This window comes from Aphelocoma coerulescens, chromosome 2 (assembly GCF_041296385.1).
Source record: "Aphelocoma coerulescens isolate FSJ_1873_10779 chromosome 2, UR_Acoe_1.0, whole genome shotgun sequence".
Taxonomy (NCBI): Eukaryota; Metazoa; Chordata; class Aves; order Passeriformes; family Corvidae; genus Aphelocoma; species Aphelocoma coerulescens.
Window position 1 is genome coordinate 33593644 of NC_091015.1, and position 25625 is coordinate 33619268.

Here is a 25625-nt window from a genome sequence, read left to right on the forward strand (position 1 = left end):
AAGAGTGTAGGGATCATTTCCAGACTCATTTCTTTCCCTCTGTTGCTACTGAGTCTAAACTTAAGCGTGTTACCTTGCCAATCAAGCCAGTTTAGACATGATTCAGTGACCTAGTAATTATCTGACAGCGAGGTGACACAACATACAGACAGGTCATAGCCCAATGAAATGTTCTCCAAGTCCCAGAGGGTCATCTGCAATCCAGCACTGAAACTGACTGCCAGAAGGAATTTTAAGGCAGGTAAAGAGCTTTTACTCGTGTAACTCAGTTCAGGGTACCTCAGTACTAGTGCCTCTGGTTTATGACATCTAGTAACAGTTCCTGGGAGTGCTGTAACTTTTAAAAACGAGCATAAACTGAACTAAGTCAAGTCCCACAAGTATAGTATCAAAGCAGGAGCTATTGGGTAATCCTAGATCATTGTAACTATTAGAAAACAGATTTGGGAGAAACGTGATAGTCCAGAACTGGCAAAATTCCTGTGGAGATCAGTCAGTCTGAATGAAAACCACGGCCTCTTTGACTGCGTATAAATGGAGAGAGAACATGAAGGCTTTCAAAAGTAGTAGAGCCTTATACAGAGCAGAGGACTTAACTCCACACCACAAGAGGTATGGAAAAGTAACCCCAAACAGCTGATAGGTGGTGTCCCAAGAAGGACACCATTGAAAGGGAAAAGGTCACAACCAGAGTAAAACCGATTTGAAGAGTATTTGCCTCAATATTCCCAGCAGCTTTTAGTTTCTGCTATACTGTCTGCAGTTTTGAGTTGGCCTGGTTAAGTGTCACAGTCAAAAGGGAAACAATGAGCCTGGATTCAGCAACATATTAAGAGGTCTCTTTCAAGATGGAGAAGACTGGGCATATAAAATACTGAACAAGCTCAGATCCTACCCCGAGCAGAAGTTCCACAAGCTGTGCCCTGTCCTAGTTTTTCACATCATCTGGTCAGTGTGACACCAGAGCACTCACTTTAAAGGAAGACAGAAGATTGTACCTTCCCTACATGTTTGCAGGTTGTGGTTTTGGGTTTTCTTTTAATCAATAAAGACTGTTTATACAATACTTGGTCCCACAGGGGCTAACTTCATAGAATCATAGAATGGTTTGGGTTGAAGGGTCTTTAAAGATCATCTCATTCCCACTTCCTATTCCCTGGTTTGTTCAAGGGCCAGACAGAGGAGCAGACACCCTGCTCAGGACCACTCTGGCTCTGCTCTTTCCAAGTGCCTGAAAGCCTGAGCTTGAGCTTAAACAAACAACATCAGCTTGTCTGGAAAGTTTCTCTGCCAAGGACTAATGAATCTGTCATACTTGCTGCACACCTAGAAAAATCAAATCATCTTGAATCAACTTACAATACTGCACAACACTCATGGCTGTTGTTAATATGGTGTGAGCCAGAAGTATGGTGTTTGGCTTATCATCTTTAGAATAGAAGACAATTGAGTGGAAAGAAAGAACTGGTGGCAGCAGAGTGTGTGGTGTCACCACACATCTGTACTGCTGAAGGTACAGTCTAGGAAAGTACCTTAAAGTGGAGCTGACACCCACAGAAATGGCGGCAACGTGGAAAAATATGCTCTTTTCATGAAATAGGCAAAGCCAATAGTTTTTTCCATGGCTTTTCAGAAGTCAGATGCTAGTTAAAACCTGTGGATATGTATACATTCCTTTATATGGATAATTAGCTACTTTATGTGTGGCACCTCCTGGATTAAAGAAAATTCTTCTATGCAAGTAAGTGGCATAGAGTGGTCAAATATATATGTGTAAAAAAAACCCCTCTTTTATATAAATGTGTAGAATTTATTTTTGTGAGCTTCTTATTTCATGGACAAGTGTTAGTTCCTAGACAGCCCATGGGTATTTAAAATGTTTACTCTTCACTGTCCTCTTAAACAATGCCTCTATACAAACACTGAGGATAAATTATTGACTTTGATAACGTGTTTCAATAAATGAGAAAAAAATCATGTCTTGAAATTGGCTTTTTGCTTTTTCCATTAAATGCTCAAATCATGTCCTTTTGGAATCAATGGCAAAACTCCATTGATTCATTAGGGCCGTATTTTCACCCTACACTCTACTTTTTCAGTAATAAGTAGATTTGGCCCAAGCTTTTCTGAAGATACTGCTTTAAACTATTTCTTCTGTTCTATTGAATAACAGAGTAGGCTGATACTTAAGAATGAAAGCTCATCAAGTTTAAATTTCAGTTGTTTTATAATAACAGCCATATGTTAGTTATGGATTGTGTAGGTCTGAAGTTTTGGTAATTTAAAACTGCTTTAAAGTGACCTTTACGTGGTTCCACATTTCAACATTTTCTCAAAGCAGTCGGTATCGGTCCTTACTCATAAATCGTTGCATTAAAAGATCTGCAGGCCTGGGCCCATAGTTAGCAGGCCTGCAGTAAGGAAGTCCTGTGAACATTTATACACACACTTAAACCCAGAAACAGAGTCCTCTCAATGAAATCAACGTAACTGCTCTCAGACCAGTAAACTTTTAAGAAAGTATATGTATGTAAACTTTTAAGAAAGGCCAGTTGCTGTTAGTATTGAAGACAGGAGGTGAAGCAAGATGGACCTAATGCAGTTGTTGTGTTCTTCTCTAGCTAAACAGTGCAAGAAGACAAGACAGGGTGGGAAGTACTTTTTCTTTTTTCACTGGCAGAAAGTCACACTGGGAGGACTATCTGCGATACTGGGGGCAGTATGAAGGTGTAGCTCAGCTCCACTACCACTGCCTGATTTCTGCCATATGATTTCTCCCTGATTTCCCAACCACACTGTAGCTGATCTTGCCTTTTGGTTGGGCTGCTCACAATCCTGCAATTTCTTATTTCTTTGCAGTGCTCCACACCCTATTCTTCTCTATTCATTTGTGTGTCATTCCTTGCATGTCTGAGATCTTTCTCAAGAGCCATATTATTCCTGTTGTCCACACTTTCCCTCTGACTTTCTATCTGATCGAGTACTTCCGCTGTTATGGTAAAGGCATTTCATTTTTGGTATTTGAGGCTTTTCACCTCAAATACCAGCATTTCGAAAGTGTTTTTATTTTGATAACAGGGAAACAGAGGTACATCAGCTAAAGCTATTTGCCAAAGACTACACAACATGTGTAGATATAGGCTAGCACCAAATCTCCTCACCCTTCCTTCTAATGCCTTGGTCTTTAGGCATGAAGTGGAAAATAAAGTAGCAGAACTAAAAAGACCATTAAAAAAGTGCCACACTCAAGATTAAAACAAGTTTTGATATGCTGACAAAAAGGAAATGCTGATTGAAACCTGCCCTGGATTGATTGATTGATATCTTAATAGGCCCTTAACTCCTGTGGAATTTTGTTACTTCTCCCATGACATTAAATGTTTAAGTGCTGTATGTGCAGCACTTTTCCCATGAATAAGAAAAATACCAACCACCTAGCAGTTGACCAGATTTCCTTTTCTTTTGATATACTGCTATCTTCAATGCCCACCAGGATTTAGACAGTTGATATATTTGAACCTGAATTCGATGTTTTCAGTGAAAATAGACAGTGCAGAATTGGGAATCCATGTGGCTCTCTCTAAATACTATTTCCCAGCTCACAGTTGTAATGATTTACTTTGAAATTTCCTATGAAATACCTCTGCCTATTCAAAAGTTTGGTCTTTATTTGGCCCTAAACCCTGCAAAAGCTTTAGCACAGGCATGGAAGTAACTCCAGTGATAATATGCTAAGCAAGACACATACTTGTGTTTGGAGAACAAGACCTTCTTCAGGTACGAAAATATTTTTGTAATTTTTTCCTTTTCTTTTGCAGAACTCCAGCCTGGGAAAAGAAATTAAAATGTTGCATAAATTTGAGATTATAAGGTCAAGCTCTAATTTAATTTCATTGTTACACAAAATGTTTGCTAGTCTTAGAAAATGGACAAAAGCCATTTGGCCGGTTATGAAAATCTGAGATCCTGTAATCAAAGCATCTTTCATTAATTCAAGCAGAGGAAAACCCAGCCTCTGGAATAAATCCCTATGTATTTTCAATATGTTTTCAAAAGACAAAGTCAGGTAATTAAATCTCTGAATACTCTCAGTAATTTTTTGTGATACCTGTGATGGCTAGAAATGTTTCAGAATTGTTTACAATACAGTGCTGCAACAGCAGTGTACCACATCAATACTCAGAGACATGGCAGCATAGAGATGGACACATACCTGTCCTGTGTACTGACCCTGCAGTGCTTCCAGCCCCAACATCCACCCAAGCACCATGGGGTGCAAGAGGACCAAACCCAAAACTAGCGAGGACCCATCTATAAATAGATATCAAACCAACTGCTTTATTGGTTTAATAGTATACGAAAGGAAAGCTATATAATAATTGCAATTAGTCATTCCACTTTTCGGAAAACTAATGCATGGCTATACATTGAGGCACTCCGGACAATGTTTCCTTTGTAAAATGCGCGAGGGTGCATTCCAGAGGGATCTGACCGAGGTGTTCCATGGGTGCGCCTCGGACACGCACAGGGTCCGCTCCGTGGTGCTGCATTTCCCGGGGGCGGGGGGACCGCGGGCGCCCGTCCCGCCGGGCCGCGCTCGCCAGGGAGGCGGCAGGGAACGGCAGGAGGAGGGAGGCAGTGAGGGGGACCCTCGCAGAAGTCCCATTGTTTAGATTTCTGTCACAAGCCATGCGAATACTTAATTTCTTTCATCTCTGGAGTTTTCATTATCATTCAAATTTCATTTTCCATTAATTGATCGGGGATTAGCGAAGCCATTATGCAAAAATTAAAGACAAGCCAGATGCGATGAATAATTCATGAGGGACAATTACACTTTATTCCTGGTGTACTTCCTAACTTCCCTCCGACTCCCCGCCTGCTGCAGATAACAGCCTCCCCTCCCTCCCCGGCTCCCTCCCTCCGGAGCGCGCCGGGCGCGGGGATCCCGCGGCGCGCAGGGCCCGTGCGCTGCCGCCGCCCGCCGCTAGGTGGCAGGCGCCGCCCGCGGTGCGCGGGGGGCCGCGGAGGCGCCGCGCTGCTCCCGCCGCTCTCACGATCCTTATCGGAGCCTCCGCCAGCGCGCCTGGCTCGGGCGGGAGCGGCGGTCCGTGCCCGCTGCCTGCCGCACCGCCTCCCGCACCCCCTCCCGCCGCCGGGGTGCCGGCCGGGAGCGGGAGCGGCCGCTCCCCCCGCCCCGTCATCCGCGCGTCCCACACCCCTCACACCGGGCATCTCATTTATCCCACCGGACAGTTGTTGCCCCATTAAAGCGCAGTCCCGCCCTTTGCGGAGGACCTTTCATCTGGGGAAGTTTTATGACACTTTGTAAATGTGCAAAGTTTTTAATTAGACTCGCCAGACAGCCCCAGGCAGCACTAGCGCCACGAAGTCTTCATGCCGCTCTCTGCTTTACAGCACAACAAGCCGCTCTACTCCTTTGAAGACAATGCCGACTATGTCTACGATGTCATGTGGTCGCCAGTGCATCCCGCGCTCTTCGCCTGCGTGGACGGGATGGGGCGCCTGGATCTGTGGAACCTGAATAACGACACCGAGGTGAGGCGGCTCGGCGGCGGTGGGAAGGCGCGGGCGGGCCGCGGGGCGCCGGGCGAGACCTTAACCCTGTGAGGGCCGGCACTGCCGGGCACCCCTCGCCATCCTCCCGTCGGGGCTCCGCGGGGCGCCGCGCTCCCTCGGGGCGGGGGCAGCCCGGCGTCGGCCGCCGCCTGTGCCCCGGGGCGCGGCGGGGAGGGGAGGGTAAGGGAGGGCAGGTCCCTCTGCCGGGGGCGCCCGCCCGCCCCCCTCCCTCCCCCGCCCGCCGTCCCTCCTTCCCTCTCTCCCGCCTCCCTCGCTCCCTCCCCTGCGGCGGGGCTGCTGCGCTCGGTACCTGTCAGGGGCGGGAGGGCCGACTCCGGCACCCCCGGCAGAAAGCCAACGCAATTAAATGCCGCGGTGCCGGCTCGGGGAGGAGGCTCTTTCCTCCTCTGTTATTTTAAGGTGCACTTTTAAACCGCGCCCGTTCTGCAGGTTTTTCTTAGCACCCCCCACCCCGTTTCTGGCGCACAACGCTCCAAGCGCCAGGTCTGCGATGCCGGCCCTCACCCAGGGGGTCACACCTTGGCAGCCCGGCCACGCCGCCACTGACTGCCAGCGGGGACCGAGGCTCGTGTTGGACTGCGAGACTTCCTTTCCCTCTGTATTTATTATTCTCTGGGCTAAATTCTCTGGGAATTGTAACTTGGAAGCCCTGTGCCAGTGCCTGCGGCGTGTCAGAAACCAAGCGTGTACCCCTGCATCTCCCCTGCATCCTGCCTTTGAGTTGCTTGGTACCCCGCTTCAGTCTTTTAAAGCACAGGGCATCTCTCTCACATGTTATTTGGGACTTTACACCCTCTCCTTTTCTTGTCTTTAAACTTTGCTGTGGAACTTAAAGGCACAAATGCAATTAATAAATAAGTTTTCTTTTCACTGCTATTAACTAAATAGTGGGGACCATTGGAAAGGAAAGGTCTCGCCTTTGAATTTCACTGGTGAGAAAGGATTAATCAGAGCACTTCTAGCAGAGATTGAGACTGGTAAACCGGTGTTTTTTAAAAAACATCTTTCTAAATGTGCAAAACCCCGTTTTTTTCCTCCTATTATTTCAAAATTTTAAAAACGCCAGACACTTTAATTGATACTTTTTTCTGGATTTGAGTTTCACCCAAAAATGATTTTCAGCAAACCTGTCATCACCTGAGGTCAATCTTAGATGGCCAGTAATCAGTTTTCTGCATGAAAGTTCGAGTCTTTTTCCACACACAAAGTCTTGCATGTTTTTCCTTAATGCAATGTAACATTAAGAACAAACAGACTGTAAGAAAACAAAAGTTCACATATTAGCTGACACATTTCTTTTTTATGTCCAAAAGAGAGACTATGGAAGAACAAGAGGCAGTATTATCCTCCGTACACATTATTTTAAATTTTTTTTAAATTTAAGACTATTTGGATCATTAATATGCCTTTCACATAAACGTGCTATGCATTTCAGTCAGAGTAAAATACGGGCACAGTTTATGGCTTCCAGTGAGTGGTGCTTGCCATAAATAAGCATGGACAGGTAAGAGGAACCAGCACCGGGCACTGCACTGTCAAGGGGAGCACTGAGGCCTTTTGAAGTGCTTTGAGCAGGAAGCAGTGCAGCCTTTTTAATTAGAGCACATACAGCTGGAGGATATACAGGAGGAGTCTCCTAAGAATTTATTTTGGGAAGGGAGGGACATATCCTTCAGGTGTTCTCATTAATGCAGGCTTAAACACAGAGCATAAACCCCAGCATTTTGAGAAGAAAAAAAAACCCTTTCCCCCCAAATACCAGGGCTGAAATCCTGCTCTACTTGAAATCAACTGATGTTTTGCCATTTTACTCAAGGAGACCATAATTTCTTTCCAAAAAATTAGTATGGACTGCTTGATCCCATTCCCATCAATAATAAGACTGTATGTAGCAAACCGCTGTGTGTTTTCAGTGTGTTTACATATAAATATATAGAAACATCAGAAAAAAGAATTAATTTCAAGCTTCATCCTGCTTTTATTCTGCATGCAAGGCCACCCCCTGATTTCACAAATTATTTCCGTTCTGAGAGGTCAAAATCAGCTCTCATGTAAGGATCAGACTGGAATTATTTCCATGGTATCCAAGCTTTTTATTTTTATGAGAATCAAATTTGGATCTCTGGACACAGAAATATCATTTGGTGTTTTTTACTGAGCACTGATTAAACAAATTTAAAAATCTTTATAAATGATAAACGGTCAGATGCTGAATGGATGTGAAGTTTTGTTATGCAGGAGAAGCAACAAAAGTATCTCTGAAAGAGAGAACTGCAAACAGTTCTAAGCATCATAACTGAAAGTGATCGTTGTTTGCTTTTACCCTCTATCTGGTAGGTCGTAATTAGCTAATAATTTTCAAGATTTCTGTAATTGATTATGCCATTTAAGTCTACACAGCTATTTGCTAAGAAAAACTCCTTGTCAGCACTTCTGCCTTTGTAATAAGATCTTGAAACACCTATTTTTTAGATCATTATTACTTTTAGATGTCAGATATGTGATGTCAAAGTATTTGTGAAGACAGTAGAAAATGACAGGTCTATTACTGTGTTTAACTACTAGCTCTTGATAAAAATCTCTGTGTAAGAACGAGATGTGATTGTTATTAATGAGTTCTGGCTTTGTTTAATTTGGGGAATAAGCCGCGTTAATATTTAGGTATTATTTTGAAATCAATTAAGAAAACACCTGGGTTTAGTTACAATATGCTACCTTCAAATTTTTGAATTGCAACAGAGTTTCCACCAGTGTTACTCTCTGTATTTATTGAAAACATTTTTCCTGAGACCTAGATGCTTTCTGATCAAAATAACATAGATCATTGGACTTTACCAAGGATTTAATCGGTGTAATAATTATTTTTAAAATCTCTGTGGAAAGTTGCAAGGCTATTGGGGTACTTCATGTTTATTTCTGCATATCAGAAATTATTTTTGTAAGAGCAGGGAAAATCATCACGTTTTATTTTATATCTGATGAAGTAGTGTAAAAAATATTTAAAAGAAAAAATCCTTACCCACTCCATCATTCTTTGCAAACTGAATATTATATTTATGTATCAGTGTAGTGAGGTTTGCTTCAGGATAGCAAATGCTTATTTCTTACCTATGTGTCCGTAACATTTATTTTTTGATCAAGATTGTAGAAGATCTGGAGGTGATTGATGAGTCTTCTTTATGTATGAACTGATACGAAACTGATTTACAAAGTCACTTATTCCTTCCGTGTTATATTCCGTTGAGATGTTTCTCGGGTTTATTGCATGCTGTACCTTAGCTTTTAAAGTGTGAGGATAGTTTCTATTTCTAGAAACAGGTAACATGTATTTGCAAGCAGGTTTTGACACTACATAGGCAATAAAAATAATAATAAAAAGCTATATTCTTATCACGGAGGTTTTTCTGACTGCATCTTTCTTAATCTGTTATATGATAAAATTTCATTTCAAAACTGTTTAAAATCTGACAGGCACCAACTTTGTAGAATTTATAAAGTATTTCAAATGTGATTTTAAAAACATCATGCTACTATTACAAATAAATTCTTATCTTGAAATCTAAAATAGGCATGTGTAATTTAAACTATCACTACTGAGAGCAGACAAATCTATTTTAAGATACTATGGTTTGACTATATTTCTCTGCATATTACTGGAGAAAAGGCTTTTTCTTTAGATTTTAAAAGACTGTTTCATTATTGCTTTTTGTATTGTTAGATAGCTTTGTGGATTAGTAACAATTTTTCAAAACCATCAGGTTTTAAAAAAAAAGTATGGGTTGTGTTTTGTGTCTGCGGCATTTGTGCTGCTTATTTTTATGTGGAACACTGAAAAAATGCTGTATTAACAACAACAAAAAATAAACCCCAAAAAACAAAAACCTAAACCAAATCCCAGCTCTAGAGTTATGTATTTCAACCTCCTGAAAGATTTTTGTGAAAATTCAATGCCCTAAATATACACTGTATATTTGTACATGAAACACATTTCTTTGATCTGCAGTTTTCTGAGAAACATAGCTGGTTAGCGGCTTAGTCCTCTAAAATGTGGCATTTAGCTCTTTCAAAAAACCCATTTCCAAATGTTAGGAAATTAATTTTGGCTGGATTTTTTTTTTTTTTTTTTTTTTTTTTTTCAGAAATCCGTGATCACAGCAGTGAAACTTGCTTGTTTTCTACTGTGATTTTTATCATGGATCGGTGACTCCATGTCAGCTTAAGGCCATTGACTCTTGCTTAGGTAGCAGACTTGGGACAAGGAGTTAGGGCATGCCAGTTTTTTTGGGTGGTACTGCCTTGGACAGCACCTAGGCCTTGCACAATGGGGAGATGAGTCCAGTAGTTATTTGCATTTGAATGACTTCCTAGAGGGGGGGAGAATGGTATGTGCTTTCTGATTGGTATCCAGCATTATTTCTACATCATTCTGCAAACGAAATCCTCTTGCATTTCTCATGTGGGGCTGAGGACACTACCGTGAAGCCGTTTGCCGAGGTGATGCTTTAGCTGTGGCAGAACCATTGTGCTTGAGGTGCCAGCTGGTTTTGCAGCCTGGTGTCAGGGTTGGTGAGGGGGAGCAGGCAGCCTCCAGGGGCAGAGTCAAGGGAAGCAGCCCTGCTCCCCAGTCCTTGTCCAGCTGCTGGCGTGGCAGTGCACACGCTGGGGCTGTAACGAGAGTCTCAGCAAGTCTGCAAAGGTTTGGCTTCCTGCTGTCACTCATCTGCTGTGACACAATGAAGGCAATAGGGCTGAGGAGGAGACTTGGCATGGGAGCTGTACAGTGTTCATTTTAAAATTATTTTTCTCCAGGATCTTTAGACCTGTCTCACAACAAAAGTGTAAAGCTACAGTCAGAGAACCGAGATGAAGTCAGCAAAATACTGGTTTTGTTAATCTTGCCAGTTTGTCAATGTTCAGACCAGGCTTTAATATGACTTCAAGCTGCTTTCTTCCTACTTCTACTGCACTGTGCTGCCAGTGAGGACAGAAGGAGTACCTGTCACTCCTCCCAGGGTAGCCTGGACTCTGGTTCTTGTCCAGCTACCTTGTTTTACCTGGACTGCTCTCCATTCTATGCCCATTTATAGATCCTGGGACACTCCCTTGTCATCTCACAGTGTGACTGAAACCATTTCCCACCGGATGGATCTGGTGGAGGAGTTGTTTTTGCAGCTATCCTATCCCATTTACCTTGACCTAAAAAACACTGAAACTAAAAAGCCTTGTTTGGAAGACTGTTATGCCAAGCTACAGGCTCCTTGCTCAGGCAGGTTCTCTCCTATTAAAGGCAGCTGGGTGGAGCATTAGTAGGCTTGCAGGTTACTGTCATTTGTCATATGAGGTGACCTAAATCAACTGAGTGATCCACCTAACTGGGACAAACACCCACACAGTTCCTTCCTCCTGCAGCATCTTTTGATGCCCTCATTCTAGCATAGATTACAAATACTTCTTTTAAGATCATGTTCATTGCTTTATTCATCCCACGCATTAATCAGAATCCTTATGTATTCTTGTGGATCACCTGTTAAGTTGGTTGACTTGGGGCAGGGAGGTGGGTTAGGAATTGGAGAGCATCCAGGTGTATTTAAAGCAGAAGTAATGTCCTGGGGATGTAAAAGAGAATTGTGGGAATATACTGTAGGAGTTCCAAAATGTTAGCTCAGCTGTTCTCACTTCTACCATGTCCTCACTCTAAAGTGATTAGCTCAGGACTTTTCTGATATAATACTTAAGGTTCAACCTCTGCATCTAGCCACAGAGGTGAATATGGATTCAAAGGGTGTGTCAGCATGAATACAAGGATGCGTTTGCTGACCGGCAGGTTATCTGGGCCTGAGTCAGAGCCAGGGCAGGACTGAAGCCAAATCCTACTCTCAGTTGGTTCTTGGTCATGTTAGTGACTTTTCAGAAAAAAGCAGATGCAGTTTTGCATGTTCCCAGGGCTAAGGGGGAAAAATGGTTTCATTTACAGCCCTTTACTGTTCATTCCAAGCAATCTGTTACTCTTTCTAGCACATCTGATCAAAGAAACAATGAACCCTTTCGTTTTTTTTTTCTCCTCCCCAATGAGAGTTGTTTGTTTCTTCCAAAAACACCAAGGGACTTTGACTCATCTGGGCCATTCAAAACTGACCCCTGGGTTTCTAGGCAGTGTGATTTTATTGTCCTTCCTGTTCCTATTGTTTCAACAGGTTCCCACAGCCAGTGTCACCATAGAAGGAGCGTCTGCCCTCAACCGTGTCCGCTGGGCCCAGGCTGGGAAGGAGGTAGCAGTTGGTGATTCAGAAGGCCGCATATGGGTCTATGATGTTGGAGAGGTATCTTCTTTTGGGATTCTTCTGTGGTTTGTTTGTTTTGTTGGGATTTTTTGTTTTGTTTTGTTTTTAAGCTCAACTCTGGAGACTGCCACATCCAAGTTTAAGAAAGAAATCTGTCTTACTCTTTCAGTGGGGTCCTCATTGAATTTCGGTTGCCAACAGTGTGTTAGTCATAAAGCTACCTTGCAAAAGAGTTAACTTGTTAAAGTCTCATGAGAGAAGTCTCTTTTAAAAGTTTCCAGTGTTTTTCAAACTGTTTTTTATAATGGTTCTGTGGGTACAGTTGGAAAAAGTTAAAAGAATATAAAGAGAAAAAACTGAGGTGCAAAAAGAGCCAGTGCTGTTCTAAAGCTGGTCCTAAAGGGTTCACATTTTATACTCCAGTACCTCTTATTTCATGACTGGCTTATTGCTGTAAATTTTTGTCAGCATGGCATGTAGAGAATGCATCTGTTCTTTTGATACTGCTTCATATGTCTGAATACATGCAAAAGTATTAACGGGAGGAAATGAGAGGTGTCATTTTGAAGGATGGTAGGTACATGCGTGATAGACTATAGCAGGATGCATATTCTGTGTCTAAAGCTGCTCTCAATTCACCCTGCTACATCTTGTAACAAGCATCTAAACTGCAGTGTGTTTGGCAGTGATGAATCTAACTCTTTGTTGATGAATGCGGTATAAAGTATTCCATCAGCATTACAATCCCTTGGAACATTTAAGGGTGAATCTCTGAGCAATCAGCCTTTATGTAGAGAATTTGTTTTCCATCATTATCTGTGATAGGATACTGAGATACCCATCTCTACACAGTGGGGAAACATTATAGAGTGCATACAGAATTATCTGTAACTCTCATAAAGTGATTTTATGGCCCATAGCAAAATTGCTTGTGCATGACTCATATTTTTGGATTTCATTCACTTGTGCAGGAGTTGCTTTTCCTCACAAATGTTTGTTGAAACTTCTTGCCATATTGTTAGCATAATCTCTAAATTGTCTCAGGTTACTGTGCTCAGATTTCCACTGTGACACTGGCAGGTCAGCTGTTTTTATTTATTTTTCATTTTTGTATGACTGTTCTGTCTTTCAGTTGATACGACAGGCTGTGGAAATGTCTTTGATGACAGCACTGTCTGATCTTGTCTGGGAGTCTAGACGGGCTGTAGAAAAGTCTCTTTTTGCATATCATACACCAAATCATTCATAGGACTATTTACTCTTGCAAGCTCACCCAGAAAAAAATAGTATTCTATGCAGAAGTAGCAATACTGACGTTTTTGACCTTTCCTCTGTATAATAAGACGTCATCTTGCAAAATGAGTCATAGTGATACACTCAAATAAGAAAGAAAGACAGGCTTCTACTACTTGAAAAAGAAAACAGAGTCGTTCAACAATATGGATTTGTGTGAGTCCAGTTCAGTGTTACATAAGGGGTTCTGCTGCAGAGATGTTGTGTGCCCTGCCCATGCAGAGCCTCAGTGTCTCCAGCTCAGTTCCATATGTGCTTAAGTAAACCGATGGATGTCCATCCACATGGCTACTGACAGACCACTGCCAACCCTCCTCCTCTTCTGTAATGAATGAAGGAGCTCATTAATTTGTTGCCTGGTTCATTCCAGCTGTATCAGTCTCTGCAGTAATTCCTGTATGAAATTCAGGAGAGGTCATCTGGGCTGCAACACTGCTGGGGCTGCTGTGTTATTAGTGCCTTTTTCTGGTTTAAAAGAGAAGGGTGCTCATACGTTCTCTAGCCTAACTGTTCTCACTGTAAAGTCTCAAGGGAGATGCAGAAATACTTTGCAGATCAAGAGCCTGGAACCAAGGGCATGTACGGTGAGTGGCAGCTTCTCGGGTCGTTTACCCTGAGGGCCAGTCTATAAAGAGTCTGTAAAGATCTCATCTCTGATGAGAGATCCCGTCCTTAGCTGTCCTCAGGTGTGAAGCACAGGGGATTCACAGTGCACATGCACTTTTGGAAGTGTCTGGTACAGAAATATGGCAGCCTTTAGGGATTGTGCTTTACTTCACTGTACAGGCACTGGTCAGTTTTTTGGCTCAGCTGGGGTCCTCCTTTGACTATCCTTTTTGTAGGGGTTTGATTCTGGGATCTGATGGGGTCAGTCTAACAGTTTAAAAGGGGAAGTTCTTCTCCTGCCAGCCATCTCTAGCCACATCCCTTACTGCCCAGCTTTTGTGCAGGTAGCAGTGCTTGTCATCATTCACGTTGTGCAGAGGGAGTTAGGTCAGCAGAGAAGTATTTATTTATTTATTTGTTTGTTTGTTTTCTTTGGGCTGTTTTTCTCCATGAACTGACTCATGTGGGAGTAGATGAGCAAGCATGTGCCTCGGGTTGAGGGGCTGGGAGCTGGGCTGTACAGCACCCAGCAGCAGCTAACTGTGGTATTTGACCCAGCAGTGTTGCAGATCCTGACACTGAGCTGTGACAGGTGACCTTTCAGCAACAGCACTCTTCTTAACTCCTACAACATCAGCTTCTGAAAAGGCCTCATCACTGGAAGAACTCATTTCTGCCTGGCTGATAACTCAGTAGCATCCACTTGTTTGAAGGTGCATCTCCCTGATTTGGGAAGATGGGTGTGATTACTTGCATTAGAAAGTCATCAGGCCATTTTACAAAGACCCTAAATACACTCACCAAAACCATTAATGCTCCTCTTATACTGCACCCTTTCAAAAACCTTTGTTTTCCTATGACTGTTGCAAATGTCACATTAGATCAGCTGTAAACTCAGAAAGCACTGGTTCCATCAGAAGAAAAAAAATTCTGTATTTGTATTTTAATACACCGTGATATCTTTAAATTTCACCTTACTAGGTAAACATTTTTCCTTACCTGTTTCTTAGACAGCATTGACTCTGTGAATTTTGATCAGAGCAGAAAACATCAGGCTGTCAACCATTAAGGAAAAAATTAAGTGCTAGGAATTTTTACTTTGATAGATTCATCACAGTTTTAAGGAACTATCTTAGAGAGCAGTGAAGTTTACTGCTGCTATTAACCCATATGGTATAAAAAGAAAACATATGACCTAAGGGAAAATCATAAGACATAAGGTCTAACCTTGCATCCTTTGTGAAGGAGTGTGGGATCAGGGCTGTTTTCGCTCATGTAAGAATTTAGGATTTGGCCCATGTTAATGTTATCCAGTCATGATCTTTATGACACAAGAAATGTCAGACACATGAAGAACATGGCAGGGTCCATGACCAGGGAGTTAAAAATAATGGTGACACTTTCAGTTAGGCTATATAGTGTTATCTCCTTTGACTGTGTACTTTTAGTTGTTTGATTTTGGCATCGCATCTGAAAATAACTGAACACATTTATTTTCACAGTGAGGGGTCTATTTTCTCCTCTATGCGTGTGCTTTATGCCCATTAGCATTAATGGGAGTTACACACACACTTCCAGCGGAGAGGAGACTTAAACAGCCCATATAGATGTGCTCTTGTGGATCAGTAAGCACTGATTTAAAGAGTGTGAAGTACAAAATGAAATAAAAACCCAAACATGCAAAAATTGATTGTTTCAGTGTGATGGGATCTTAAACCTATATAACTTAACTATTATATATAAACAGTCATTGTAAATACACTTTAGTCTCCATAAGATCTAAATATTCAAACTTTTGCTGGTATAGTAGTTGTGATATTATTATTATTATTGTGATAGTTTGTGTAATATATTTTAGCTTCTGTGGCCTTATGGCTTATTTGCTGGGCAGCAAGTTTTCTGTGTGGTAGAAGTTGATTTTAACAGAACACGGACTGCTGCCTATAGATTTATTCACGTGTTCAGATGATTGATAGTTAGACCTAACTGCATGTCTGTTCTGCAGATATATTTTCTAAAAAGCTTGCTCCCATTGTGCACGCTTCAGTGATGTTACACAGTGCCTGCTGTCATAAATATTCCTTAACAACCATGTTTGTTGCTTACCTGGCTTATTGCAAATGCTCTTTGCACCTTTGGTTGTAAAAGAAGCAGCTTCTCATCCACCTTCTATTATTTCTTTTTCTTTTTTTTTTTCTGGTTTACCTCTTCCAGGTCATATTCTGCTTGCACTGTGAGTACATAGATAAAAACTGTAAGTCAATGACTCATTATTTGATTCTAATAAAATATAAAGTAAGTTTGCAGCATAGGATCACAGAGTTTGAAGCTGTAATCACAAGGAGAGTAATGCAGTACATTATTTTGTTAAAGTGGTTACAGGAAAAACTACTGCATCTGTTAGGTGGTCTTTCAGGCAGTTGGTTCTAGTCATGCTTTTAAAAGGCAACTAGTATGACAGGTGGACTGGAGTGAGAAAATGTCCTTCTCTAGACCATCCAGGAAGGCTGGCTCTGCCAAGAAGGCAGTTACCTGGGATTCTTTGTACAGTTATTACCTCTGTCCTCGTTTACATGCAGTGAAATCAGAATCATATGGATGTTTGTGTGACTTTGTTTGGTTTTAGAGTTAATACTGCCTTAAGTCTTTTTAGGGCTGCTGTGTTAGGTTGTTTGTGTACTTCCCCATTTGCTCCATGATAGGTGTTAATCCCGTATCTCATTTTCAAGTACATGACCAGTGAGGGAGGAGCTGGTAACTGCCCTGAAGTTTGTGGATGAAGTGTACAGTAAGGATATCCCGCTGGTGCCTATAAAATAATTTCCTTTGATTTCAGCAGCCTTTAACAGCTGCTCTGAGATTCTTAGGGTTCTAGACAGAAACAAATGTATATTTGTGACCAGCTCTCACATTTTAGCACGACTACTGAGTCACTTGTTTTTCTGGCTAGAGTGGGGAAGGATTTATACTTTGTACTCCTGTCTTGTGATGCCCATGTTTCACTATAGATTTTGTACAGAAAATACATATCCAAGCATCTCTTTCATGCAGTTAAAAACTGCTGTAGTCCAGAGAGAGAAATATGAAGCTAGATTTTGTGTCATGTAGTTATCCAAGTAGATTTTCCAGTAGGTTTGCTTTTGCTATCATAAAGCTTCTGTAGAGCATATATTGAGTTGGGAAATGTTTTTGCCACAAAAGCAGAGTTGAGACTCGCCATAAAACATTTGATTTTAAAATCTGTGTTGAGTTACAAGTATTCTTGGAACACAGATAAATGCTCACACACATATCATGAAGGCAGATTTGAGCAATAATAAGGGGTTGTGCTTACCACCAAGTTTTATTCAAAAACATTCAAAGATTAAGTAAGACACAACAGTTACAACAACATACACAATCCAGGTATAAAGGATAATTAAATTTCACCATTGATATTTCTGCTAGGTAGGCTGGAACCCTGGCCTCAGAGAATTTTAAAAACATGTTTTAACAAAGCAGAATCTCTTATGAGTTGTTGGAAAATGCAAAGAACTAAGGTTTTGATTTGTTTCTTCTTTTTCCCCAGTTTTATAATGTTCAATCTTGAAAGACTTTTAAAACTGGAAGCATTTAGAGATGACAAAAAAAAAACCCCAGGAACTTCAGCTTTTTACTTGAATAATATCTGAAATATTGAGCAGAACAAGCTCCTCGTTCCTCATCATTTCAATTTTGACTGATATAGTCAGTATTCACAAAGGGATTTTTGAAGTAGGTTAAATAAGAACTCCCTAATGAAAAAAATGCACTAGTTTGAAATCAGTCAATTTCATTACTGTGTTTTATGAAGGCCATTACCCATTGCTGATTACTAGGGTGATAAAATCTGGAAGCTTTAGTAGCCTCCATAGGGGGTGAGCTGATCTAAGTAGAGCAAAGTCCAGTCATTATCACCCTAAATACTTGTGTTTCTCATTACAATATTCATTACTTTAGGTTACTGTGAACGCTTTGAGGTCTTTATATAAGCACTGGTTTATTCCTCTGTAGAAAAACAGTGTTATGTTGATAAGTTAAAACCAAGTGTTTATATACTTCTACATTTTAAAATGAAGCTTAGCTACATTCATACATAGAAATGCATAAGTTTATACCTCTGAATATAAATTTCCCTATACACACCTATTGATGGCTGTTTGCCTGTCAGTGAGGTTGTATTAGTCTGATAAGAAATAGAAAGGGATATGAGTTACCTTGTTCTTTCAGTCTGTTTGGGTACTTAAAGAAGCTGGAATGGAGGCTTGTGTTCCTAATAACAATCTTTATTAGGGAAGTACTTTTCAAGAGGGAAAACTGAGCCGTGATCTAATTAATCTGAGTTACCTAAGGCTGGTTGCTGAGGATTGGAGCTCTTTATCTCCAGTGCCAGCCTGGGGCCTTGAACTTCTCTTTCTCTGCCACCTCTTGCATATCTTGTGGCATCACTGGCTCTCTGCCCTTCTCAGTCTCCCTCATCATGGGCTTCAGACTTACAAAGCAGCTTCATAAAACTGATGTTGTTTAAAAGATCAAAACTTTGCTAATGCTCTTTGCACCTTTGTGAAAGAAGCAGCTTCTCATCCACCTTCTATTATTTTTTTCCCCGTTTGTATCTTCCAGGTCATATTCTGCTTGCACTGTGAGTGCAAAATCACTTACTCTTTTGTTTAAAAAATATTTTATTTTAAAAAGGAACTCTTGAAACATGTCAGGGAGGGATGTGGATCTGGGTTCTGGGGAGAGGAGAGTAGCCTGTAGAAAGGGACAGAAGAACTCGGTTTGATTAGGCCAGGGAAGCGTGGGCCTGGTGACAATACAGATGTTTCATGTTCCTGCAGAGATAGGAGTGCTTGGGGCCAGAGGAGGAGAGCCAGTGGAGCTGAGGACACGCTGCCACCAGTGCATGTGGCTGCAAGCTGGCTGTGTATTCGAGTCAGAAATTAGAAGAATATTTTTAACTACCAGAAGGCTGAAGTCCCAGAGTGGGTAGAGACAGTGGGACAAACATCCTCTCAAAGTGGAGCCTGTCAGCAGGATTTTGTGATGTGTTTGTGAGTGATGCAGAAGTGGGTCACACCTGCTGTATAGGGTCACTTTCCTGCCCATGCCCGGATATTTGCTTGTTCTTGGCAACAACAGTTTCTTCTGTTTCTCTCTCTAGATAAATGGACATGAAATTCCACTTTCATTTTACTATCTGAATGTTACTTGTTAAAATTAAAGGAGGAAGTACCAGATTTTTAATGAAAGTACCTTTTTTTCTCATTTGTTGTTGATTAGACAGTGAAATTAAATTGGTATTAGTGAAAACAGACAGAAAGAGTGGGAGGTTTTAAATGGTCATCCTAAAAATTCAGTTGATTCTTTATTCTTAGCTTCCACGTGCTTATGATGAAATAGTTCAGCAGTTCTCCAGAGACAGCTTACTAGCTGTCTCCCCAGAGAATTTCACAGGGTAAAAAGACATGAGTTTCCAATATGACACAAATACCTTTTAGAAGAATTATTCAACTCCTCATCATATGAAATAAAAACCTTAAGAAACCCAGTCAACCAACCAACAAAACTTTGGCCCTAGTCCTTTTTATTCATTTGCACACTACTTTTAAAGCTGACTTATGTTTCCTTTTCCTTTGCAAAGGCCCAGATCCTCCCCCTGCAGAGAGGATCAGAGAGAACAAGCCACATGTGACAGGAGTTAATCATGTAGCTTAATGCATTATTGGAAGGCACTCAGATAACAGAGTGATGAGAGCGGCAGAAGAGAATTCTGTAAGAGATCATTCCCTTTCTGCACAGTGCAGCCTGCAGGAGGGGGAGAAGGGAGAGCTGTGTGTGACAGTCTTCCTGCTGGTATTTTCCTGCTGAGCTGGGAAGCCCTGTAAAGGGCAAGAGGAAAAGAGCAAAGGGAAGTCCAGATCAGACATACCCCTCTGTCCACATGGGCACTGCTGGGGGCTTCACTACAAGCTCCTCAGTTACTGCTTCTCCTGAAAACTTGTCAAGAGGCTTAGTGGAAAAGATAATCTGGGTCCAGGCTTTCTATGATACTTGTAGCTGAGACAGTGGTCTCAGCTTTAGCTGGTCTGCCCCCATCCTAACCCTGTATCGTGGAACACTGTGGCAGAGCACAGCTGTAGTCAATGCATGTTAATAGTGTCACAGAGTATGTATTTTAATTATCTAGTTAGTCTGTAGGGTGACATTTTCTCTGAAACTTTTTACCCCCTTTCTGATGTAAAAAGAAGTGTTACTGAAAAATGTCCATAGCTTTAAGTAACAGGGAGTATGGAAGAGGAAAATTGCCAGGTACAAAATTTAGTTTAAGCTCAGTTTGTGTGCAGCAATTTGCAAATTTCATAGAAATCCGTGACTTATTGTGGTGTTAAAACAGTTCTGAAACAAGAGCTGCTTTGTATAATTAATTTTTTTCAGGGGGCTTCTGTGGTTTGAACCTGTCACATCCAGTAGCAGTTTTCATTTTGAGAATCCTTAACTATGTTTTCCATCTTTATGGTTTGCAAAAGGGTCTGTATTTTGAACATGAAAAAATACTTAATTCATGACTTGGAAACTAACAGTTAAACCTAAAATATCAACTGAGGGTAACTCTGGGCCTTAATACATCCTATTTTGCAGCTAAAATTCTATATTCTGTGTTTAATTTAAATGTGAAATGTATACTCCAGTGCCTAAAGTGATGGAAGAATCTGTCTGAAATGAAAAAAAAAAAAAAAAAGAAAAACTACAAAATAAAACCTGCTGCTGTTTCATGATGGATGAGCTCTTGCAGATAATGGGATGTGTACACAATCTCAGAGAAGGCAGCAACTCTCCTGCAAACTAAAATCTTTGAGCAGTTTATAAGCTGCTTATGGTGCGAGTCCATTTGCCAACTGAGAGCCAGAAAGCTGTGGCAGAAGTCCTTTACAGTTCTTGTCCTGCCAGGTTTCCATGGCATGGACATGGCCAGCTTGGTTTGGATGGGAAGCAAGCTGAGCTGAATATGATTTATTTCTTCCCTGAGGCAACAGTCCTTCCCACAGCTGAACTTCCAGGGAGGCACCTTTGCCAGCATAGCTACCCCACAAGCTGAAGCTCTGGTGTTTCAAGTGAGAGCGATGGGCCCGTTCTTCCAATCAATGTAGTTGTCAGTAAAAAAATAGTAGGTATTGGAAAAAAACAGGTCGAGGGTGCCTTACCTTCTAGTTCAGTTCATTTGGTATTTTTAGGCTTCCTTGTGCAATAATGACAGCTGATAACATAATTTGGTAGAGGAGGAATCCTGATCGCTTCGCTCCAAATGTTAAATGTCCTGAAACACGTTAAAAATTCCAGGAATTTTCAATTATTTTGAGAAATGACAACTGAAACAGGACTGAGATCTCCATGGGAGGGGAATGGCAGGCAGCATGCCTCACTGTTTTTCTCAACCCACATGTAAATTGATGGCATTACAGAAGAAGTGGAATGGCAGGAACTGCAAGAACTTCATTGCTTAGGGCACCACCTCTGTTGAAGCAAAAGTGTGAGCTTTCCTCAGGCATGGCAGATGCTCTTTCTGCTGATTAATTGCATTAAATCTCTTCTGTTTCCAAGGACTTACAGACCAATAGTGTCTGCCATTGAAAGTATCCCTTGAGAGAGATGCATAGGAGAGGCTCCTCCCAATATGACTGGTGAAAGCACTTCAGTGGGCTTAAGAACAAGCTCTAAGCTTATAGTCAACCTTAGCATTTTAAAAATAAGAGGTGATTTAAGGAAATAAAAGTTATTGAAATTTCAATTTGCAGTCAACTCTTTCAGGACAACTGATGATTACTCGATGTTTTATCCTCTGTAGTCGATGTCAAGTGCAGCACTTGATTCGTTAGCTGATGGAGGCATTATCTGTTTGATAGCTTGGACATCATTCTTTGTGGTCAATTCAGGAGAGCCTGAGCCAACTCTGGTATTAGAGGTGGAACTGTAGCATTGTCTACAATTAAAGATACTTCCCACTTCCTTGTTTTCTTTTCCATATGCCCTATCAAGCTGTAATCCTTCAGGCTGACGTTTTCCATAATTGGTCTTCGCTTCTAGCACAGGTTTTGTTGTTTCTTACTTTTTCTTCTTTTTTTTTTTCTTTTTAAGATTAAAGACAGTACCATAATGCAAAATTAATAACATGCTCAAATTGAGGGAGTTAGTCTTAACTCTGACATTTCCTATCTTTGAAGTGTTACAGTCTGCATTCTTAATGTTCTGTTAACATGCATTTATGTGTCATGTATGTATAATTTACGGGCTATGTTTTATTTTGTTCTCCTGTTAGACTGGCATCGAGATGACTGATGCAGACAAAGAGTACTAAGTTTAGAGAAGAATTAATGGGCATTCAAATGCTTCAGTTCCTATGTAGGCCCTTTGTACAGCATATCTTTGCACATTACATATAAATTATTAAAATAACACCATTGTTAGCTTGGTATTCAAAACATAATTTGGAATCAACTGTGTAACAATTCAGAAGTTACTGTTCTCCTTAGAAGAAAAAAGTCAAAGTTTGCTGAAAATTGATTTAGTTTTTGTTTCAGTTGGGGGTTTTTGATATAAGCTAATATTTTGTCTTTTTTTTACTAAGGCAGCACTAGTTAAATCAGACCCTGCTGGTGAATTGCAAAGAAATAAATCACAACAGACATTAATCTAGATGAGGGCTAAGTAATTAACTTCATAGAAGGGTGGTGTATATTGTGTCTGTGACACTAGACCGACTGCTGTGCATAGAATAAATGCAGTATTTAGGTTGCCTATGGTATTCCACCCCTTCAATTAAGTAAACAAATATATATAGAGCTACTCTGGAGTGTATCCTTTGCGGTCTAAACACTGTATCTTATTAAAATCATCTGCATGCAGTATGTGGGGTTTGAGTTCCTGCCAGTGGTTTCAACCATTGTTAACAGTGATGCTCGGCTCTCCCAAGAGTTAAATACAGTGGTACTTCCAGTTATGTGCAGAGGGTGCTCTTGGTTACTTTGGTGGCCATTTCGTTGCATATTACCTCCCACTTTGTTTCCATCCATGTGTGTGGCATAGGGTGTTGCCTGAAAAAATATAGGTTTTTTCAGGAAATAAAATATCCATATAGGTTGAGAAATATATCAAAGGCAGCCTGTAATTGATTTGGGGGGGCAAGACCAGGGCCAGAATAGGTGTGTGCCTGCCTGCTTTATGTGTGTATCAAGATATTTAATGTTTACATTTACATATCTGTTTTCACCTCAGCAATAATGACAAAACATCTGTTGAACTCCAGAAGATAGGATCAGTTCTTAAAGTGGAACTATGATTGTTCATTATTGTTTGTATCGCAGTCCTCGTTCTGCAAGTGCTGTCTTTTACCTGGAGAATGAGACCAAGTGATTGTTCTACTTCTTCGAAATCATCAAGTTCAAGTAGTTGTAGTTTATCATCATGAAACACATTTTTACCTACAATGTCGTAACTGCATTCAGATGTTAATCCATTGCTCCAAGTATTTGCAGCAGATTTCTTTTCAGCACTTAGAGATACAGACAATATGGATTGACACAGATTTTGCTCAGAGAAAATCCAGCTAAAACTACGTTTGCCTGAAGCTATGTTTATTTGATGATGCTGTTAAATTGAATTGAAAGAATATTAAAATGGTGATAATCCACATACAGAAACAACTTAGTGTGAAGTATGAGATTTTAGTCACCAGTTTACCAGACTTGCTTGACTTACACAAACTCAGATTAGTCTGAGTATTTCCTAAGTTTTAATTAGCTATCTCTTCAAAGAGTATTTAACTTGCCTTTCTAAAAAATTGTAATAGCAACAGGCTATTTTAGAACATTAATTTTTATATAGTTCTTATTTTCCCTGCCAGGTACAAGATTTTATGGTATATATGGCTGTGTGGAAGCAGAGACAAGTAAACAGAATTGTCTAGAATAAGATCACCCTTTGTCTCCAAACAGCAACAAACCCAAATGCAACTAATGAAAGATGAGTGTTAATCAGAAAGTGTCTGACCCTTTGGAGCATAATGATTAGCTATAGAAAGCTGACAATTTAGATCAGAACAAGCTTTTTTTCTTAGCACAATGCTTTCTTATTTTTGTGTTTTTATGAAATGTTCGAATGGGTCACAGATTTTTGAACTGGGAACCGTTATCACCCTTGGAGTGTATGTTGGACCACCATGCAGGCTCGTCTGCAAGCTTCTAATTGAAAGCAGTGTGTGGCACTAGGGCCGCCACCACAGATTCTGGCAGATCTTCCGAGCCATGGCGTAGCTGCTTGTTGTCAGAGTCTCCGTTTACACCGGTGTCCACGGGACATGTGGGTCAGCAGTGTTACAGGCTCTGCTGGTGGCAAAACCTCACCCCTTCACAACAGCCTCTCAGTCACTGACAATGCTGAGGAGGTTCTTCCCATGGCTGTTTTTGCTTTGAGGCTTCTGAACTCTAGTGAAGACAAAAAAAGAAGTGGATATTGAACTGGTGACTGGGGTTACACAATTATTTCACCAGTGATCAGTGCTGCAGATTAGGAACTAGTGTCTCAGTGACAGGTAAGTAAGCCCATGAGGTACAGTCATTAAAAGCAAATGGAACAGGTTCAACATGGACAACTGGGCTGCCTTTGAGCTTATAGGACACTGGTTCCTCCAAAGTGGAGGTGGCTGCTGCTGCTGAAATTGCATTTTGATCCCTTCTCAGGAGAGTCCACTGTCCTCAAAGGAGAATTGTGATGGACAAGAGCTTGGAGGGATGAAGGCAGGAGGAGTTTGTCCACTCCCATCCCAAAGATTTAGAGGCTTCAGAGAAGGCAAGGAGCCAGAAATAAAGTGAAATATCCTCAATGAATAATTCATTGGCTGGAAAGTGGTTTTTCAGGGAAACTGAAGCTATACAGGGATTTGGACAAGTTCAGCTGAAACACTCAGCCATAAAAAAGATGGATAGGAGGGAAATATACAAAAGTCTTGAAATATGTTGTAGTATCTTGTTTCAACCATCTGGATAGATTCCTTTAAAAGGCACATTCAAAGATTTGGGGGTTTTGTCTCAAAATCTTTTCCCTTTTGCCTTTTGCCTTTTGCCTTTTCCCTTTTCCCTTTTCCCTTTTCCTTTTCCCTTTTCCCTTTTCCTTAACTTAAAAGAGCAAATGTACTAGAAGGTGTTAAATGATCTGAAAATGAAATTTGTGTTGATTTGTGTCTTCAGGCTCTGATTTTTTGTTCCTTTCCTGCTTGCTGGGGGAGCCCAGCACTAACTGACACAGAGGACAACATCCAGAGTTGTCTGGTCAGAGCATCTCCTTTTCCTGAGTTCTGTCACAGTTTTCAGAGCAGAAGTGTTCAGTGAAGTTGCTGTTAGCACAGTTTCTAGGAAAACACAGGAAATACAGCTTGTGTTTGTAAAATCTCTGGTGTTTGGGTTGGAAGGTCTGCACACAGAGGAGGTCTCTGGCTCCATGAGAAGGTGGAGGAGGCTGGTTTTGGGGAAGTTCACGTGCCCAGTGCTGCCTGTGCTCCCTGGCGAGCCTCAGGGGCGGAGCGCTCTGTCGCACTCCTGCCAGATGCACAAAAACCATCTCCTTGGTCAGTCCTAGCACAGAGCGGGGCACGTTTTAGGGCAGGAAAGCTGACAGGTAAGTGAAGTGCTTGACTAGAGTGACCTCCCAAGAAACAGAAGCTTCAGGAGGTTCAAGAGCTCCGTAGTAGCACTGAGATGCAGTTTGTGTACTGCATAAATCATGTAGAATAGTGACACATCAGCAAGGCAAGGACGGGTGCTTGTCCGAAAG

General features: G+C 41.3%; 1 protein-coding gene across 3 annotated transcripts in view; it reads left to right on the forward strand.

The window, feature by feature from the left end:
* Nucleotides 1-25625, forward strand: part of LOC138106418 (cytoplasmic dynein 1 intermediate chain 1) — a 192141-nt gene that overhangs the window by 161873 nt on the left and 4643 nt on the right. For all 3 annotated transcript variants that reach the window (XM_069006991.1, XM_069006993.1, XM_069006992.1), the window contains exons 15-16: nt 5419-5559; nt 11796-11921. In XM_069006991.1, coding sequence (XP_068863092.1) covers nt 5419-5559; nt 11796-11921 — 267 coding nt within the window. The remainder of the gene's footprint in view (nt 1-5418; nt 5560-11795; nt 11922-25625) is intronic.